Source organism: Aythya ferina (genome assembly GCF_964211825.1).
Source record: "Aythya ferina genome assembly, chromosome: 25".
Taxonomy (NCBI): Eukaryota; Metazoa; Chordata; class Aves; order Anseriformes; family Anatidae; genus Aythya; species Aythya ferina.
In genome coordinates this window covers 1,793,383-1,813,343 of record NC_140323.1, presented here as the reverse complement: position 1 = coordinate 1,813,343, position 19,961 = coordinate 1,793,383, and the positions used below count along the sequence as shown (strand labels likewise).

At 46.8% G+C, this 19,961-nt stretch overlaps 1 protein-coding gene across 2 annotated transcripts in view; it reads right to left on the bottom strand.

The window, feature by feature from the left end:
• The window catches only part of LOC311423619 (uncharacterized protein), a 97,595-nt gene that overhangs the window by 12,801 nt on the left and 64,833 nt on the right, over positions 1 to 19,961 (bottom strand). Inside the window, exons 1-3 of one of the 2 annotated variants that reach the window (XR_014685758.1) lie at positions 19,709 to 19,913; positions 11,494 to 11,564; positions 10,396 to 11,168 (exon numbers count right to left, since the gene is read on the bottom strand). Coding sequence is in view for 1 of the 2 variants with exons in the window: in XM_084497865.1 (XP_084353991.1) it covers positions 10,985 to 11,168; positions 11,494 to 11,564 (255 nt within the window). In the remaining variant the exon portion in view is untranslated. Of the gene's footprint in view, positions 1 to 10,395; positions 11,169 to 11,493; positions 11,565 to 19,708; positions 19,914 to 19,961 lie in introns of those variants that run through there. The other variant, XM_084497865.1, reaches the window with a different exon arrangement.

Genomic DNA, 19,961 nt, shown 5'->3' with positions numbered 1-19,961 from the left:
TTTGATGAGGAATGACAAACTCCTCATACACCCAGTACTGGCTACTCACAAAGATTTGGATTTTTTTTCCTTGCTAACCTGGGGAGAAAACCAGGCAAGAGATGCCCGTTTCACAGCCAACACGCCATGAGCCAATCTCACTCATTACAGCCATGCTATTGCTTTTTGCTTGCACTACACCAAAATTTAATCCTGCAGAGATGAAAGCTCGCAGGGAGGGAGGAACAGAGCACGCCCTGGTGCTGCCTGAGGAATCAGAAGCTTTTGGCATCCTCCTGCCATAGCCACCATTTGCTCAGAAATCATAGCTTTGTTTAAGCCTTTTATGCACCAACCTTGTGATGCAATCAGACAGGAAGAAAAGCATTTCCAGACGTGAGCCAGTATGGATGTAGAACACAAAACTGGCAAATGCTTTTAGGAGCACTGTTCTACCCCCCAAGATCTGTACCAGGAGACCTGCTGAGGGACCTGCCAGAGGGGGCCCCATCCTGACATCCACAGCAGAGCCCTTCCATGGCAGAGCCCTGGCTGCTGCAGCCCAGCTGCAGCCTGCAGCTTGTTAGCCATCAACTGTAATGTGATTTAGTTTTCTTTTTCTTTTTTTTTAAAGCCTTTCTATGTATTTTCTGTGGGAGATAGATATGCTTAGCCTGAACCAGCACATTATGGATAGAAACATTAAGCTTTATAGGTATGCTATAGCTGGATGAATTAAGCTTGATAGTCTCTGGGGAGGCAAGCTTCCACTGAGACCCATGTATCATCTCCTACACTTTAACCACCCCATTCCATCCCAGCAAAAAGCCGGAGATTTTCTCTTATTTTTAGTCTCCCAAAGGCACGGCATAGCCAGGCAGGCCCAGCCCCCAGCAGGAAAACTCTTCCTTCCAGCCTGCTGAATGGTAAAGCTAACAAGCTTTAACCGTGAGGCAAAAGAATGCTTAAAGGATGCACTGCCCACCTTTCAAGATAAGAAAAGAAAACATAAAAGGCCTCTTCTCATCAAAAGTTTGAAAGTACCTCAAACAACCATGAAAGCAGAGCCCATCCACATGACTTAGGCAACTCAGTTGCCCCACCACAGCCCCAAAAAGGCCCCCCCAGCCCCACACCTTGTCCTTATCAGTGGGCAGGCAAGGCGGGGGGGGCAGCAGGCGGCCATCACCTGAGGGCCTGCAGGTGTGTGCTGCTGGGGCAGCCCAGCCCTAGCCTGTTGGTCCCTGGGGAGCACTTGAACCCCCCCCCAAGGGCAGGGGGACAGGCTACCTGTGTGCCCCCATGGGGTTTGTTCACTCAGAGGGAGCTGGCAGCAGCCCCCTGGCCCTGAGGGCCTGCTGCCGGCATGCAGCCCCTCGCCCAGGGTTGGGGAAGCGCTCATGTCCTCCTGGCGTCCCCAGCCTCCCTCACACTTGCTTAAAATAAAGAACGGAGAAATGTCAACGGTGGGAAGACCGTAACAAATCACAGAACAAGCACTTAGCCCTTGACAATATTGGTTAGCAGTGCTTAGCACAGGGCCCGGCTAATTGAAAATGAGGCCTTCTGCTCAGGCACGGCTTCGCTCTAACCAGTCCTCTGGTATTTCAAATGGCAGCAGCCCTGGCAGAAACAACGCAAGCAGCTGCCTCCGCAGGGGTGTGCCACTTCTCAAGGTATTGCTGTGGATTAAATGAAATGTTTTGTCATAAAGTCCCAGCGCAGGAATCTGTTAGTGCCTTGCTCCAACGGTAGCAGAAGCAACATTTCAAGGCTGAGTGGAAGACTGAGTGAAAACACACACAAAAGGCCTAATTCTCTGCTTCTTCCTCACACATGAATTTGTTCCTGCCAAGGTAGACTGCTGCCATTTGGTATCTTGGCATTTACACCCTCCTCAAGCTCCTCACTTTGTGTTTTGCCAATGAAAACAAAGGAAAATTGCAGCCAGCATCCCATTGTTAGGGCTTTGCCATGACTGCAAGGGCAAGACTTCAATATAGGAAAAGTAATATGCATGTAATAATTTTTTCCATATTTTCTCTTTGGAAAAGCCTAAGGACAGTCGTGCTTTCCAGGGGCAATGGCACTTTCAAAAAAAAATTTCTTTTTGGGAAGGCATATTTAGTATTTGCCTAGCAATATGTAAGTTTGTTGCTGCTCTGTATTGCTCTGAAGTGTTATGAGTTTTAATTAGCAGGTTTTCAGTCTTTCTGGCTCATTATAATAACAGACAAGAAATCACAGTTAAATTAATAAATCGAGTTTCTCTCCTAAATTGCTGTTGGGCAGAATTCAGAGTGGTTTTAATATGTGTAATTATGCTCAAGGATCTTGTCAATCATGGCATTAATACGAGTCTCATGGAGACTTTTGGAATCAACAGAAAGCTCTGGCTGGGCCCAGGGCAAGCATGGCATTGATGTTCTCTTCTCCAGCCCGTGTGCTGGTTTGTATGCAACCAGTGCTATTCCACAGTGCAGCCAAGCCCATCCCGGTCCCACTACGCACGCACTCAGCAGGCCCAGGGTGAACCCAACGCCCCAGGGCCAGCCCCAGCCACATGCAGCGCCTGTGCCCAGCCTCATCCCCCAATTTATCCCCGGCCTTGGCATGTGCCAGGGAAGCACCGAGGGAGGCTGGTGCCTCCTTCGGGTGGCCAGGAACTGCCCTCCCCATCACCCCTCGGTACCTCGTCAGCACAGCGGCTGCTGCCCCGCTGCTCGCACAGGGCGGCAGGATCCAGGCAGCTTTTTGTGAGCAGCCCACTCAATAAAAAAAAAAAGAAGCAGAGTCCCGGGGGTGCTGTCCTGTAGGAGGCCAAGCAGAAAAATTCCCACTACTCGAATCCCCAGTGCAGAACAAATGCTGAATCAAGGTTCTTAATCGCATTTGAGACTCAAGCTTCTTGCTACCAATTGCCGAAGAAATCTTGTTTATAGAAGACAAAGGGAATGGACAGAGAATGAAAGTCATAAATACATGAATCTTTAACCATTTCCTCCATTTTAAAAGTCTGAATATTAAAAATGATGGCTTCTTCAGGCACCCCCAAGGTAGTTTCCAATTGTGTCAATGGCACTACAGGACATAAGCACAAATTAAAATCGGCAGGATGAAGATTTTCACTTAAAATTACTTTTGTGCTGTTAGAGCCAACATAACGACACAGAGTTTTATTGGTAATTTAAAACACACAGAAAAGAGGCATTTTCTCCCTTGACCTCCCTTCAGCACACACACCAGCTGCCCAGCAGGGCAGGTCCTGCAGCACAGAGCCTGCTGCTGTGCTGAGTAGCGCAGACATGTACCTGTGTGGGACGCTGCTGCCAGCCTTCAGGTGGACCAACGTGTCCTTCTTTTTGTTTTTGCTTCTGGCAGAATAACCAGATACAGGAAAAAACGAGCAGTTACTGTGACAACTGTCTATCACACACTGTGCAGCACACACGGATTCTTGCTTTATGTTATGGTTTTGCATTATTTACAAAGCACAGCTCCAAACAATTCACTTAATAAGTGTTGCCAAAATAATGACGACTCTCTAGTTTTGAAAATACAACATTTGTTGTCCTCTTTAGTGACATACACAGGCTGCAACAGGAAAGAGCTGAGGGCTGGCTTTTCTCCCACTTGTTTACCATCCTGCCTCCAGCAATGGCTGGTACCTGGATGCCCCAGAGAAAAGACAAAAATATATGTTCCTATATGTTGGCTGCTGCCATAGAGATAGTGCCCTAGCTAAGCGTACGGTGTTATTTCACAGAGGAAAACTACCTTTTATTTCACAGCATTCAGAAAGCCGGTTGAGAAAAACAGACCACTATTAAAAAATATATTCAAAAAGACAAAGCAAAAGGTGCTTCTATGAACTCCTCGTAACTCTAATGTGTTGGGTTTTTTTTGCAGTAAACCAGAGCAGTTACTGATGCGAACTGTTGCCCTGCAATGCTGAGGGACGAGCAGAGCCCATGCTGGGGCGCTGCAAGGAGGATGCTCGCTCTGTTGCAGCACAGGATGGCATCTGGGGGGCACGGGGACAGCCCCCAAGGGCAGGGGTCTGCACACCATGGACACAAGCAGCTGGTGCCGGTGGGATGGGGCCCTGGAGATTTCCAGGACATGCTCATGGGGTGCATTTGGAGCATGGCTTCTCCTGCCAGCTGGGCTGGAACGAGAGCCTGGCAGGTAGGTCCTGAGAGCCCCAGCTCCCCAGAAAGGCTTTCTGCAGGGAAGAGGGCGTGAAGGTGCTGCCATATGATGGGCCTCTCTCGCCTTTAAACATTTCTTCTATTTTTCTTTTTTTCTTCCTTTCCCATGCGGCTGCAAACCAGCCTTTTGAAAACAGACATCCAGCACCTCAGTCTGACAACTGAGTGCTTGAATCTTGTCACAATATAAGCCCCGAGTACTTCACAGCCGGAGGAAAATAATGCCATTAATACAGCAAAGGGATCTAGATGCATTAGCTACACCCAAGAGAGGGCTTGCGCTGCAAATCTTAAGCATCCGAGACAGCAGATGGAAAAGCAGTACTAGAAAGGGTTTGACAAGCATGTCTCTTGTCTCTCTATTCCATTTAGGAAACTGAATCACACCGGCACAATAGTAACGGAGGCGTCCAACCCTGAGGAAGCATGAAAACAGCCCAGACCGCTAGGAGCAGATTTCATTTTTCTGCTTCGAGTAGCACTGGCACAGGCTCCCATGGCAGTGCGCCCCTGCCCATGTCGCTCCCAGCCCACGCTTCTCCGGCACCACGCGTCCACGCGCCATGCCCGGAGCCAGCACAGAAGGGGCTGCTCCGTGCCCAGGGATGAGCAAACACCGACTGCCCCAAAAACTGAGGTGGCACAGACTGCCAGCCTGACACAGTGCCCCTCTCCACAAAGGGCAGCTCTTAGGGCTCTGCAATACCTCTGACGGGAAAGGCTTTAGGTTCAAGGCTCAGCAATGAAATTAGTTCATTTATTTCTTCGCTTACAGAGCAATAGGGTGAGTCGCTTGGATGGAGGAAGCAGGGAAATAGAGAGTGAACCATCGACTTTCAGATTTCAAAACTTCAGAATTGAGCCAAGTTTAAGTTCCAGAGGCTTCGCCTCTAAAATTGATTGTTTCGCTATCAGAAATCACTGCTTTGTAGCTAGTCGTGTGAAACTAATATTTCCATTCATTGCCAAAGTGAACAATACCTATCAGATAACAGGTTCCTGATGTATTACATACATCACGCATCGGAAGAGCGCCGGCACCAATCGCCCACAGTACATCAACGCTGCGTGCCTGTCTTGTGGTTCCCATCTCACTTTGACATTGAGGAAGAAGAGCAGCAGCATGTGAGGCATTGCTGGAGAGGGGACCATAAAGAGCGTGCTGCTAAGAGGTTTCTCATTAGTAGTAGAGAGCTGGAGATTGTATGATTCATCATCCCCTTTTTGGAAAGCTTGCAGAGTATGGAAACAGCGCAAACACAATTTCAGTTGCAACAAAACACCATGTCTTTGAACATTAGCTTTGCTGGGCAGCAATAATCATCTCCATTTATTTTATTTAATCCTTTAAGTGCACAAATGCAAAATGGTTCTGTAAGTACCTAGAGGATAAATGAGGTTAAAACATTCATGGGCGGTAGAATCAAGGCAGGCTCGTGCTGGTGTTTCGTACATTCAGCCCTCTATTATTTTTGCCAGAACCATTACTAAGCAATCAGCTTTAAACATTTCAGACCTTGGTGGCAGGGCTTCTGCATAAAACGGCTGTCTGCTTTTACTGAAATCCAACTCTTCATTATAAAAGAGCTGTGCAGCAAAGATAAATGTAACAAACACACCTCACTGTACTATGATTGCACCGGAATTAGGAACAAACTGCAGGTTTTTTGGAAAGAGACTTATTTTCTCAGAGCTCTGGAAAACCAGATCTGCACTCAAATGCAAACCTCCCCAGGTCACAGCTTCAGCTGGTTTAAGTCAGCGTAGCTTCAAGTCAGATGCACATAGAGAGCAAGAGATGCAAGAGGGACGTATGTAGATAATTACAGAGAGCTAAAATTGAACAAGGGGGTGCCAGCCTGCAAGTGCTGGAAGCCCTGCAGCAGCTGACCGGGGGAGCTGGAGGCAGGGCTCAGGAGGATGGGAAAGCCGCTCCACAGTTAATCCTTTCCCCAGCTGCAGCAGAGCTGCTAGCACAGACCACTGCCCTCCCAACGGGCGTCTGAGACCTCGGGAAGTTTTTAAACACGCAGATGTACGCAATCCATTGCAGTCGCCATCTGCAAACGTACATGCAAACGTACAACGCAAAATAATTTAACACCTAGGAAAGGGAAAGATGAAACAAAAGCCTAAAAACATTGGCAGCCTCTTTGAAGGCGAAGGAAACGTCACAACTCTTTTTTAACTGCATCTTCATTTTTGCAGGCAAATTACAAGTCCAGGTTCCGAACTGTTTTTGTTCTGCCGTTCTGCTGTGACAGTATGTGCTGGCAGCTGCTAATTCATTCAGGAAAATCCACAATTAAAGCAAAGAAGGGAAAATGACAACAGGTTTGTGGGGCTCCTGCTTGCCACGCGGTAGAAAGCAGTGATGTCCAGTGCAAAGGGCCTTAAGACTTCCAAGCCCCTCTTGCCTGCTTCTCAGACTCTGCCTGGAGTGCCTCCCAATCTTTTCCTCCAGATCACCCAAACCTGAATTACAGCAAACTCCTCAGCTTGCCTGTCAGCTTTTTGTCTTATCTAATGGGCTTCTGTGACTGAGCAGTCCAGATATAAACAGCAAATAAAATGCACAATAATTAGCATAGGAGATCTGCACTGCTCCGGTAGCCAAGATTAATACCATAAATTTCAGGAGTCCTCGGGGATATAGATTCTGGAAGTCTGATATATACTTCTTATGCTTTTAAAGGAAAACAGATTTACCTAATTTACAATCAGGCTTGATGGTGGGAGGAAGAATTTAATTTTTTCTCTTTTGATAAATATCCTAGCCAGCTGCATCTTTTCTGTAATCCCTATCAGTCTGACATTCGAGGGGATATTTTGCGGGTCCATCATCTCGTGGTACTCTTAGTCCATGAAGTGCCCCCATGTAGGAAAAGGGGATTTCCTCCTACAAGCCTCTTACACCTACAAACATCCCAGGTGGGAACTCTTGGGGGAATTCAGTCCCTGCCCATGGAGAAGGCAACACGTCTGTGGGGGCTGAGGGGAGGTGCTGTGGGGAATCGCTACCGGGCATGCAGAGCATTCCCATGGGAAAGCTGGAGCCCTCCAGCTCCCCTCCCTCTCCCCGGCTCGTGCAGACAGAGACACTATTCAAAACTCCCCTATTCAGAAGCGTCAGGGAAAGAACATCTGTTGAAAAATAAATGCAGGACTAATTATATATGATTGAGGATTTTAAACTGCTATTTTTAGCTTAAAATTAAACAGATTTGATGAATCAAATGCTTGTGCTCAGCATTTTGAACTAGGAGAGAGGAGCGCTGACTGCTTGACCTGCTGAGCTGGAGCGGGGAGCCCAGAGGTGTGGTGCTGCTCACCGGAGCTCGCCACGGCACTGAGCATCTGTCAGCACCTGGGCAGAGCAAATGGGACCCACCATTCATTTGAATAAGAAAGTATTTTTTCCTCCAGCCTGAGTAGTAGCAGGTGAACATCAAGGTACTTTTGATTATCAAGTTTATTTCAGCTCATTCTGCTCGGGAAGATCCAAACAGCGCGGTGCAGTGACACATCTGAGGACACGCATGAAAGAGCTGGTGCTCATCACCCCGAGGTAGACAGATCCCCCAGAAGGATGCCCGGGTTCTGCTGGGCTCTGATCCTGCATCAGGGCGATGATGTAATTGGCAGAGCATCACAAGAAAAGCTTGACAGAGTGTTTTTTCATCCGCTGCATTAAAAAGTAAATGGACACAGTGGAGATATTTCAAAGGGGCAATAAATAAAGGGGAGGTGAAACTGCAGCAAGTGCTCGCGGGCACCGCCGGGTGCTGGGGGCGCACCCAGGAGGTTGTGCTCAACATCGCTGGAGAGGGAGCAGAAGAGGGACACGGTTGTGCATCTGCCAAGAGAGCCACAAACACCCACCACGAGCATATTTGCCTGAGCAACACCATTGTTTTCCTGCCAGCCTTGTGAGGCTGCTTTGCCCTGGGTTCCCAAACTGTGCCTGGGCTGTGGAACCAGCAAGGACCACACCTGTGTGGGGCCATGAGGAGCCCCCTGGGCTGGGTCCCCCTGAGATCCCCAGGGGAGCATCACCCAGGGCTCAGGAGGGGGCTGCAGCCTCCCTCGGAGCTGAGGAGCACTTGGAGCAAGCAGCGAGCAGTCAGGGGAACGGCTGCTGCTCACACTTAGTGCCCTTGAATTGGCAGAGTGAGAGATCATGTTTTATTTTAACTTCGTAATAATTACAGTTATTACTGAATTCATGTATACCAAAGAGGTTACAGCTCCCTAGGAAAGCTCGTAATGTTATTAATTGGTATGCCATTCCATTGGCTTTATCGTGTAATAAGCCAATTCACACATTTTGATGTTAAGCAGCGTACCTCCAAAAACTCTCGCAGTTACTCGTTGTCACTGGGAGCAACGGCAGCTGCACAGATGTGGTGCAGCAGTAATTGTCCTTTGAAACAATTGCTTCACAGAGCCCCAGTAACTCAACCCTAGAACAGTAATAAGCACAGCCTTTATGTAGAGCAGTGAAATTAATACTAAAGATTTTAATACAGAGGAATGGCACGACAAATTAAGGAAGTGTTGCTCGTTGTGCAGTACCAAAGAAGAGGGAGATCTTATCTGAAAGATAGTGATGAGCTCACTGTTCCCGTACTTTCCACGTGATTACTCAGATTTAATTTCTCTGCAGCCAGCGCACTGCTCGGACAGGAGAACTTCTCCATGAGGGCTGGAGCAGCCCCGTGCTGCCGCCTGGCAGCTGCTGGCTCTTGGAGGAGGTGGAAAACCTCTGGGGGCTGAAGCTGTGGCCGCAGGTGGCATTTTTGCAAGCAAATGGGGTTTTTGCTGCTGGCCTGGGTGGGTTAGGGGGGGATTGAGAGGGGCAGCAGCCCCCAGCCCCATCTCACCCACCCGAGGTGCTCCCATCCAGGCACTGGTGGTGGCAGAGGCAGACACATGCGGTGTCAAAGTGACATAAATCCCGGCTGTGCCTGTAACCTCACATTGATTTTTACTGTAAATCTAATACTCGGAGTCTGCCATCAAATGAATTGTTGCACATAAAACCCAACCATACACCCGATGGAGTAAAATTAGACAGCAGGTCTATTCCAGGACTGTTGCAATTTCCTCCACAATGTCAGGCTATAGTAACACATACATATTTCAAAAAAATTAAATTGCTATTAAACTTTCTGACCATCTTTGTAAATTAACCTCTCTTTCATCTCGGCAAGAGCTAGCTTTTGATTTAGCAGGAAATAATTTTTTGAGCAGTTTCCAGACTACTTCCATTAGGCTTTGGGGCTGTGGTCAATGAGCTTGAGTTAATTACCTGCTTAAAACAGATCACGGTGCTGTGCAAACCGGTCACTCATCTGTTCTGGAAACATTGCTTCTCCCTCCTCCTGCTGCCGGGGGGAACGAGCCCCCAGGGACAGCCTGCCGGGAGCTCCGTGCCCTGTTTGCACTTCAGGTTTCACAGCCCCAGGAAAGATCCCACAGCGCTTGCCCCTGCTGCACTGCGCAGGGCTCCATCACCACCAAGAGGAACCGCGTGGCTCCATGCCTCTGGAACAACCTCGCCATGCATGAGAGAAGCGCTCTGGGTGCACACCAACATCTAAAACCTTCAGAGCACCAGCATCCAAAGCAGGAAGGGGGCAGAGAAAGGTGTCCCAACAACTTTAGGGACCTGACTTGGGCTTTTTTCAGTTCTACTCCTCCTTGCTGATAAGCTACGTAACGTCTGATTACTGGTGTGCTAGCTTGTGACATGATTTGCTCTAGGTATATGCCTCAATCTTTGCTTTTGCATTCATGTATTAATGGCTTCAGTCACAAATCAACAGTCCATGTGTTTGGCCCTGTGTAATCAAGGGAAAAAAGCAACACCAAAGAGAAGGTTTTTTTTTTTTTTTTTTTAATGTGTTGCTTTTCACTTGAAAGCCTTGGCTCGTGAACAGACAAGGCTGTGTCCAAACCAGGTGAACCCTCATTTATCCAGTATCAACAGAGCTCTAATTGAGAGATCAATTGGGAACCTGCCTCTTCATGCACAATTTGGAGAGCTGACAAAGCCACCTGTAGGGGCTGGAAAATAAGTTCTGCCTCATTACAAAAGAAATTGCATCTAAATGAAAAACAACATATAATAAGAGCCCTAAAATGCCTGCAAAACACTGCCAACCAGACAGGTAATCCAGTGATATATAGCATACACCATGTCTTTGACAAGGGTCACCTTTAATTATTCAGCAATTGAAGTAGCTCAAATCATTTCCCAAGGGCTTAAATGTTGTGGGTTTTTTTGGTGGGTTTTATTTATTATTATGATGTGTAAATTCCAGGGCAGAGAATTAGCTGGCCTGAACCTAAGAACTGCATCTCTTTGATAGATTAAAACCTAAATAAGCATACATATAGCAAAGCAGAGGCACATTAACCAGGCTTTCCACCAACATTTTGAAAAGATTTGTAAGTCAGAATATCCTCCAAGCGTTCCCCTCCCCTTCTGTTTGGCTTAGCCTGTTTTCATCCTCACAGCCTAAACGGGCACGGGCCTCCTGCAGGATGGGGGCTGGCTCTGCTGCAGGGCATTGCACGGCCACACCATGAGCCCTCCTGCTCCATTGCTGCAGTAAGAAGGAGAAAAGACCTTTTGCATATTAAATGTTCTCAAGTTGTGCTGGCACTCCACCCAGAAATGTCATTCTTTTACCAAAAAATGTACGCACTTCTGTAATTACTACCACAAGCTCGTCTCACGGTATCTTCCTTACTTGTGATTCATTATTTGCATTTTTTCACAGCATTACCTTTGTTCTGTGCATGTCAGACAGTGTCCAGCCACAGAAGATGCCAGGCCGATGTGGAGATTCCCCAGCGTTTTGGTGGAGTGCCTTGGTTTGCAGGGGTGAGCAGCAGGAGGAAGGCTGCTCCCCTTGCTGCAGCCTCTCACGGGTCTGAGGGAACGTAGCCAGCCCCGCACCAGCTTCAGGGCTGCAAAATGAGATCAGGATAATAAAAGACATTCTGGAAATAGACAATAATGGCAAAATGATGTTTTGACATGGAGGCCATATATGGTTGACAGGAAAAAATGAACAAAGTAGATGATAGAGGAAGTGCTGGAAAAATAATTTCTAACAGCTGATTAGACTCCTGTTCAGCAGATCCCAGACAAATGGGATGGATTTTGTAGAATAAATCCCTAGCTGTCTTGGTTTATCACCACACTTGTTTCTTTCTTTTAGGATTACATTTTATTTTTTTACCTTTTCTTTTTTTGGGGTCTGTTTGCACTGCATCCTCCCAGCTCACGTACCTGGGTTTGCTGCACTCCAACCCCGGCAGGCAAAGTCCCGTGGGACATGGCAGTTGGCAGAGATGGAGCTGCTGCAGGGGAAAAGCAGAAAACATTTTGAATTAACCTGAAAAATGTGTCTTCTCTGAAAAATGTTGGGGGATGCTCAGTTATTTCCAATTTTTAAATATCATTGATCTATGAACTAAGGAAAATATGGGTTCATTTTTCAGGTGTTAGCATCATTTTAAAGTAAATCTCAGTAATACCTCAACAGAAGTATTATTTCAGATCTAAAAAATGTAAATGTTATATTTAATAAACATTAATAGTAAATGTTTTGACTTCCTGAAAAACATTTTGTTTTCTTTAAAACGCTGAAACACTTTGACAAATGCAACATGAATTCACAAGTGCTTTCAGCTGACTCAAAACCACATTTTTTTTCAACAAATAAAACATTCATTTGAAATGTTTTGCCCAACTCTAATGTTTGTCCTGTGCCTAAGGGTGAATTGCACTCTGTGTGAATAATAACGCGGTGCAGACAAGATCAATAAAGCTCATATTTCATTTTATTCACTGTCATGTTTCAGGCTAACCTGGCGCACAGCTGTGGCATTGCTGCACAGCGCACACAATGTGGCTTTAGTTCCAGCAGAACGAGGAGTAAACTGCCTTTTAAATCCCAGTTACACCAGCGATTTGATAGCGAGCCTGGAGAACCACTGGAGTGCCAGCCCAGCCGCTGGGGGGGCCGGGTTCAAACACTGGAAGCGGTGTCACCGCGCTGGCTCGGGCACAGACCCTCCTGCCAGTGAGGAATTGCCTTCAGCAGCTCCCACTGCAATCAAGCCAAGCCCAGAATAACGCAGCTTTGTCCTGCTCATCCACAGAGAAAACCACGCGGGGCTGCTCAGGGCCCAATCCTGAGCCCCTGCCTGGCTGCTGGCACCTGCCTGGGCTGGGGGCACCTCGCTGACAGCATCAGCCCTCAGGAAAGGAGGCTGCCAGCAACGGGCCGTGATTTATCATCTTGGTGTGCTGCAAGGTCACCAGCCAGTGAAGCACCCTCATTTTTGTGAGCAGCACACTCAGCACTTGTTTCATCTTCCAAGCCCAGACCGACAGGGCCGGTTAATGGACAGGGCCAGTTTCTGGAGTTACTCAACGGGACAAACATCTCCGAGCTGTGGTTTGTTTCTCCTGCTTGATGATTAGAGACCTCTGTAATTTATTCTGACCATGCGATGGGTATATTCAGAGCCTCGCATCTCCAGGCTGGAGACAGGCTGACAAGCAGCATGGCCAGGGAAGATGTCCTAAAATATCCCCAAAGAAAAAGAAACTTGAGACTGCTACTGTACAAGGCAGTGTCAGACACAAGACCACTGATGGTCATTACAAAGTTTAAAAATACACCTAAAATTGAACTTTTGTTAAAAAAAGCCCACGGCAGTTCCAGGAACACACTTCTGCTCGGCATCCTCTCGGAGGCTGCACTGATCAATACCGCGCTGCCCAGCTGCTGTAGCACACCAGGATTATCGCATTACAGCACGCTGTCCTGCGCTGATGTATCAGCTTGGTGCCTTTTCAGGACTGCGAAGAGCGGTGTTGTACCAAACCAAAATGAATTTAAGTCACACCACAAAAGCTAATAACGGAGAGGGTTCCTCAGGATGTCAGTTTGCACGTGCCGGTGAGGTGAAGGATTTTTCTGCGTCAGGCTCTGCAGGATGGGCTCCCCCATGGGTCCCCGTGCGCTGGTCTCTCTCCAGGAGGCTGCAGAGCTCAGCCCCACAGCAGAACCCACAGCTGGAGGGATGAAGCCAGAGCACAGCCCCAGCCCATGCTCAGCCCCAGGCCACCAGCCAGCGAGGGGACAGCTCCAGCCCCGTTTGCTGTTCTCATTCCAATCCTCTCCTGCCTTCGCTGTTCCCTGGCACCGCTACCCGAAACAATTACAGGGCTTTTTTTGTACCAACTACAAAGGGATTTCACAAATTGGTGAATTTCGTGTTTCTCATTCAGAAAACTCTTCAGATGAAATAGCTGCGAAGGGGGCTCCAGGAATAGGGCTGGGAAGCCCCCCATCCCTGCACACCTGCAGTTGGGAGGCGCGGGCAGCCCGGGCACTGGGGACTCACTGCCAGGCTGTGCCTGTGCGAAGGAAAAAGGGTGCCAGAGCCCCAAAGTGCCAGTAACTGCCCAGCACAGATGAGAGGAGCAGGGTCTGGCTTCCTACTCAGTTCAACACCTCTCCTCGGTCATTAAACAACAACAAAAACACACAAAGCCAGAGCAGTTCCCACCATATTTCCCCTTTGCTCTTTCCACACTGGAAAATCTGGGTAACTGGCATTTGCTGAGCACTGCAGCAGTGCCTGCGTCTCCCCATTTCATTTACTGCCTCCCTTCCCCTTATCACAGCAGTAAACATCTATCACAGAGCCAATATTTACATTTCAAATGAAGACTGACTACATCTGGGATGAGCCTACCCTGTTTTGTTCTCTCCTCAATTATTTCTCCATTTGTAAGCTGTAATAGTGGCAGATGCACAGGTGGTTCAGATGCAGAGGCTGTGCACGGGGTCCAGCAACAGAGAGGGGAGATGCAGAACACCAATTTTTGCTTCATTACAGAAGTTTTTTGCAATGCTGCTAAAGAATGCTGAGGGAACTGGTGACGTGCTGGCCACGTTACAAAGCTGTCTGGGTGATTAGCTCATAAAAGTAGAGATCAATTCACTGGAGTGAAATAATTGTGGGTTCATTTTGCTACATGCTCTGTTCTGCATCTGATGACTAATTATCAGCATCTAATAAGCAAATGTTATCTTTAAATCATGGAAAGGTTAAATGCATTGCTGTTACATGATGCTAAAGATTGCCCACGTGAGAAGGTTGAATATCTCTTATTGCATGTTTGTTTTCTACCCAACACAGATAAAAAACAGACAACCTGCTTCAAAAATAGTATCAGAACCATCTAGGTTGGAAAAGACCTTCAAGAGAATCAAGTCCAACCATCAACTGCATTGCGGCTTCTTTGATTTCCTAAATAGATTTTTATTATTTCAAAACTGAACACGCTCGGCTTCTGTCCTAATAATTACCAGGCACTGCCCTTTGCAGGAAGCGCAATCTTTGCCACATTTTCCCTGCTCTCTTCGAGCACAGGAGATGAGCTGGCACTTCTGTGTCGCTGCAGCAGGGAGGTCAGGCACAGGGTCCTCATCTGACCACATCGGTGGCACAGCCCGGGTTATTCTGACCTCTCAGCACTTTTCTGAACTGTTCCCTTTTTTTTCCTCTTCAGACTCAGATTTAATCCTACCGTGCAAATGGAATTCAGACAGCTGCTTGCCTTTCAGGTTTAGGAAAAAAAATGTATAAATTTCATAAATTGGTAGAAAGAAGTTAAGAAAAATAATTACAAGATAGACCAAAATAGCAAAAAGCTGCTTTAATACTATAAAAGCTAATGAATTGGAGCTCCTCCTTCTAGCTGGCACTGAGTATCATTGAACAAAATGCATGAACTGAAAGGCTTCCTGAAAGTAAGGGAATAAGTAAAGAATCACAGTTTTGAGAAATTACGTTAGATTTGGGTCTAACTCCAGAGACCCGGCGTCTTCTCGTCACCCTTCAGAAAGCAACATTTCTAGAATCAGGAGGCAGCCAGCAGAGGTGTCGATAGCTAATTTGTGGCCTGTTAGAGTTTACGCTTGTTTACCAGCATTTAAGTAGACAAGACATTGATGCTAAGACAGCGGGAGGGAAGTGTTTTGAGCCAATAGTGTGTCTTGTCAGAAAATTAATTTGACTCTGGCCTTCTTTATACCCCAAACTGCAGAGATAATCTGGTACGGAAGGGCCGGCACTGCTGAAATGAAATCAGTGCCATGGAGGAGTCAGCAGCTCCTTCAGCACAGACCCAGTTTAGTTTTAATTTAAGGCTCATGCTGGGCATCTACCAAGTGCCTTTTATCACTGAAAATTTTAAAAGAAACAATGTTTCCTGATATAAATTTCTCTGCTAATGACAAAGACCAGAAGTAGCTTGTGGCCAAAGAATAAATGTTTTTCAAAAGCTTAGCAACAGCTCATGCACTGAATGTCATCATCTCCCTCTGAGGGATAGCGCTGTGTTGTCAGGATTATGTGAAATTATCCTGAGCACTGCATGCCATGGGTTTTTTCAGCGGTGCATCTTATCTTTCTGTCTGAAGGTCAATTGAGAATTACCCATCCTGTTTTTGCTCGTGAATAGAGGCTATGATAAAAAGTCAGGAAGCGCTAACTGTAATTATTTATTATTAATAATACTTATTATTACAGCACTTCTGAAAAGCAACCACCAAATCACAGGATTTAACTCTGTGCAGAGACAGAGTGTTTGGCAGAACCGATGGCTGCAGATGCCTGCAACGCTGCCTGGCCCCGGGGCCAAGTTTGCTTCTCAGCTGCTTCGATCTCCCTCTGCAGTAGCTGCTACCGCGGTGGTTTCGAATTTGCATGGGAGTCAGTTAAGGCACAAGCTGGTCCACTGCAGAGAGCTGAGCCTGTACCATGAGTAGTCCTCCCTGTAAAATGTTATTTTTTTAATAAAACCACTTCCTACATGCACCAGCACAGAGCAGCATGAAACAGCTCCATGCAGCCAGCAGGGGCTCAGCCACAGCCACCTGCAGAGCTGGGACGGACAGGGCACGGAGCCACCCTGGTTTTGCGCTGTAGACTCATGCAGACATAAAGCCGCTCACATTTCTAAGCTTCCCCTTAACTTTATGAGGGCAAGAAAAGTTTTAACAGCAGCTGGGAACTTGCTGGGAACTTCCAAGCACCACACCGAGTGGCCAGCAGACAACACACTTATTGTATTTGTTCTTATCGCTGCTACTTGTGTTGACAGTGATAACGCAAGTGATTATCAGCAGCAATGTTTGTCCTTCTTCAGTATCGTTTATCTGCTCTCCAAGTTACCCACAAGTGGCTTTCCAGGTTTATTGTGACTGTGTGCACTAAGAGACAAGGCACAGGACCGTGATGCCCAGACCTGCCCAGTCCTTTGAGCAGTCCCTACCAGGGGCTCAGATGAGTGATACCCACACTGGTTTCCATTGCTTTGACATCTCTCCAGCGCTAATTAAAACCTGGAGTGCTGCTGCTTTTATTTCATTTTCTTGTTTAGAACCGCGAAGGGCTGTTTTTCTAACAGCAGACCGTGTTTTTTCAGACCTGGGTCCCCTGCAGGGTCCCTCAGACTGAAGCCAAGAAAAGCGCCTCGGCGGCACGCGATGTTCTGGACTCGCGTTCCCCCTGTGAACCAGCAGGAATTTTAAATGAGCATCTATTCATATGTCTATCGGTACTGGATTAATTAGTAAATAATCATAAGCATTCTCCTCTCCTCGCTGTTGTTCTTCTGTGATTAGAGGGCTATCACTGCTTCAAAATGGTTGCCTGAAAAGCCCTGCAGCAGAAAAGCTCAGCACCCAGCAGCAAGTCCGAGTGCCACGTGATGACTCCTGTCAGCAACTGGGTCTGAAATCCACGCTTTAATCGGGGCTGGGATCCTACTGAGTAAGCCCCCTGGCTACAGCCCAGCAAAGCACTTAGCAGGTGTTTCCCCTTACGCACATCAGCGGACCCTTGACTTCACTGGGCCTTTGGGATTTTGATTTTAAGCACACACTGAAACACTTCTCACTGAAACACTTCTGAAGGGGTGCCAGCACAGTGCCAAGCACCAGCACCTTGCAGGGTGAGTGCTCAGCACAGGCTGGGGCTCTGCACGCCAGACCCTGCGCACCCAAAGGGGCTGCACCACACCAGGCAGCCCCCAGCCCCCCACCATGCCCCTGGGAGCGGCTGCCAGCAGGGGCTCCTGGAAATAAGCAATCACAGGAGTTCAGCTAGCAGATTTACCAGGTCCTTTCCTGCATGTTTGAGCGCTTTAGATGATTTATCTGCTCAGAAAAGGATTATTTTTGAGCCTCCCTTTGCCAAAAATGTAAGCCTTATCAAATGGAAATCAGAATCCATTCTTCGGATCAGCAGCCTGGATCAAAGCTGAGGTGGAAAGGAGGTCACAGGAAACGCAGACACTTTCATGAATATTTGCCTTGCTGCTTCTTAAGCTTTACCTCTGAAGGTCTGATCTCAGACAAGCCAGGTGCCTTTGCACCCCACTGCCTGCTTCCAGCTCCTAACAAAGGCAGCAACACAGCCAAAACAATGTGAAAGTGTTAATTTGGCTTCTCTAAGATATTACTTTTGAAAATGGCTTTTCAATATTTTGCAAACATTGAAAAACATTAACACGTGATCAATATTCAGCTGGCCATTGTAGTAGCAAAAAAATTGTCAGGTCAAAGATTTTGGTTGTCTGCATCACTTCTAACCCAGAGCAGCTTATTCCTCAGCCAGCTTCGTGCAGATAAAGGTAATATCTCTGGCAGAAGATTCACACAACAAGAACAAAACACAGAAAAACTTCAACATTTTGAATATGGAGAAAAAAAGAATTTTGTATGCCCCCCCTTTTCTGCCATTGGCAGAAATACAAAGAGCTGTTTCCCTCTCAGCTGTGTGTTCTGAGAAACTGGGCAATGTCTGCAAACTCAGAGTTATCCAAATAAGAAGTGCTATAAAATTGTGAGGTTTCATCAATACCAAACCCATCATTTGATTGAACTCTATTTGAATGCTATTACATGGATTTATTGCTTGCCATTTAAACATTTCCTATGTTCCTATTTATACTGGCTTGTATTATCCCCTGCTACATCATTCCAGGTTGTGCTACTTTTTGCACATTATTTCTCAAACAGAGAAATAGTACAGCTAAAAATGCATTATCTAACATTTATTATGGTAGCTGAATGCTCATCTTTCCAACTAATTTAAAAATGAGTTTGTGTAACTTCATTCCCAGGTGAGCAGTAAGAATTTCCATGCTAAAAGGCTTCTTGGTCAGAAAAATGCGAGCAGTGATTTTTAGAAGTGAAAAAACTCTTTTTTCACTTGCTGGTCTGTCACCCACAACAAAACCAGAATTACTAATCTGTTTGACCCTGGATCTTGCTGTGAGCAAAGCTGGTCATATTTAAAAGATGTGTCTTGGTTAACCTTATTCCTGCCTGTAACAGAAATAGAATTGTGTTCAACTCCACTACACTGAAGTTAGCATATTTGATGATACTGCACATTTTCCCAGCAGAGATGAAAGCCCAACAGTTCACTTGTTACACAAGCAAGAGGAATTGTGTTTTCACCATCCGCACCATCTTCAGACAGTTTATCACTTTGACAAGTCAAGCGAGTGGAACTTGCTCTGTGATTAGAGCCAGGGAAAGCACCGCTCCTTCCCGGTTCTGACCTCCAGCTGGAGAAGACCTCTAACAGCCAACTCCAGGAGCATCCCCACAGGCTGTGGTATGTTGCCTGCTGGGATGGAGTTGTAGGACTCTGTTAAAAATACCCCCTCTAGAAGCTTGTGTTGGTAGTAAGCCAGGAAAAAAAAAGAAATAAGGACAAAGTCTGCTTTTCACTTTTCTTTCAGAAACTGAGGATCTTACAAACAAGCAAGCATCCCTAAGCTGTATCCCAGGAAAACATCTGAATATCCAAAAAATCCCCTTAATAAACTGATCTTCCAGCCTGCTAGGAAGTGAGATCTCCATCACGCACATAGGATCCAATAGAGGTCACGAAAACTCCCTGCTCCAAAACATGTTCACACAAATATTCTTTTTGAGCTGCCTAAGGAGCTTAGAGGAAAGATCTCCCATTCCTAAAGAACTTCATTTAACACTGGACTATCCAAAAATACTAACTTAATTTACCTTCAGGCTATCAGCTCTTTCTTCTGCTCTGAGCAAGTTTAAGATAATGCAGCAATAAAAGCCCTCTTTGATATCAAAGGTCCGCACCGAGGATTTAGATCTGAATTCCAGTTTAGCCCTTAATGACACACACATGCACACCGAAAGCCTCCCCTTCAGCCAGCAAGCTACATCCCACTAAGAGCAAGGCAGAAATAATGATCTTACTGTATTCAATAATTCAAAAAAAAAATCCGATTAAGCATGCATACTAGGTACAGAATTTGTCTGCAGGTAACATTACGTTTAATCTGCTCCAAGATAAGAATAAATCTATTTCTGCCTACCAGCAGTTTCCTGTACACCAAGGGGTTTGGTGAGACAAGTGGGGTTGGAACTAACCTCATGCATGGCAGCACAACAGGGGATGCACGCGGAGCAGGGATGGAGGGAGGTGGGCACAGCACAGCACGAGGCAGACACAGGCCCAGCGGAGCCCAGCTGGGCTAGGAGGGGAGCAGCAAAATCACACTCGTAAGGAATGGCCCTGCCTGGCCACAGGCACAGAAACAGCAGCCACAGAGCTTGTAGGGCAAAGCTCCCAGCCTGGGCCTTTTATCATCTCCCTCCCAGCCCAGGCTGCACCAGCTGGTGC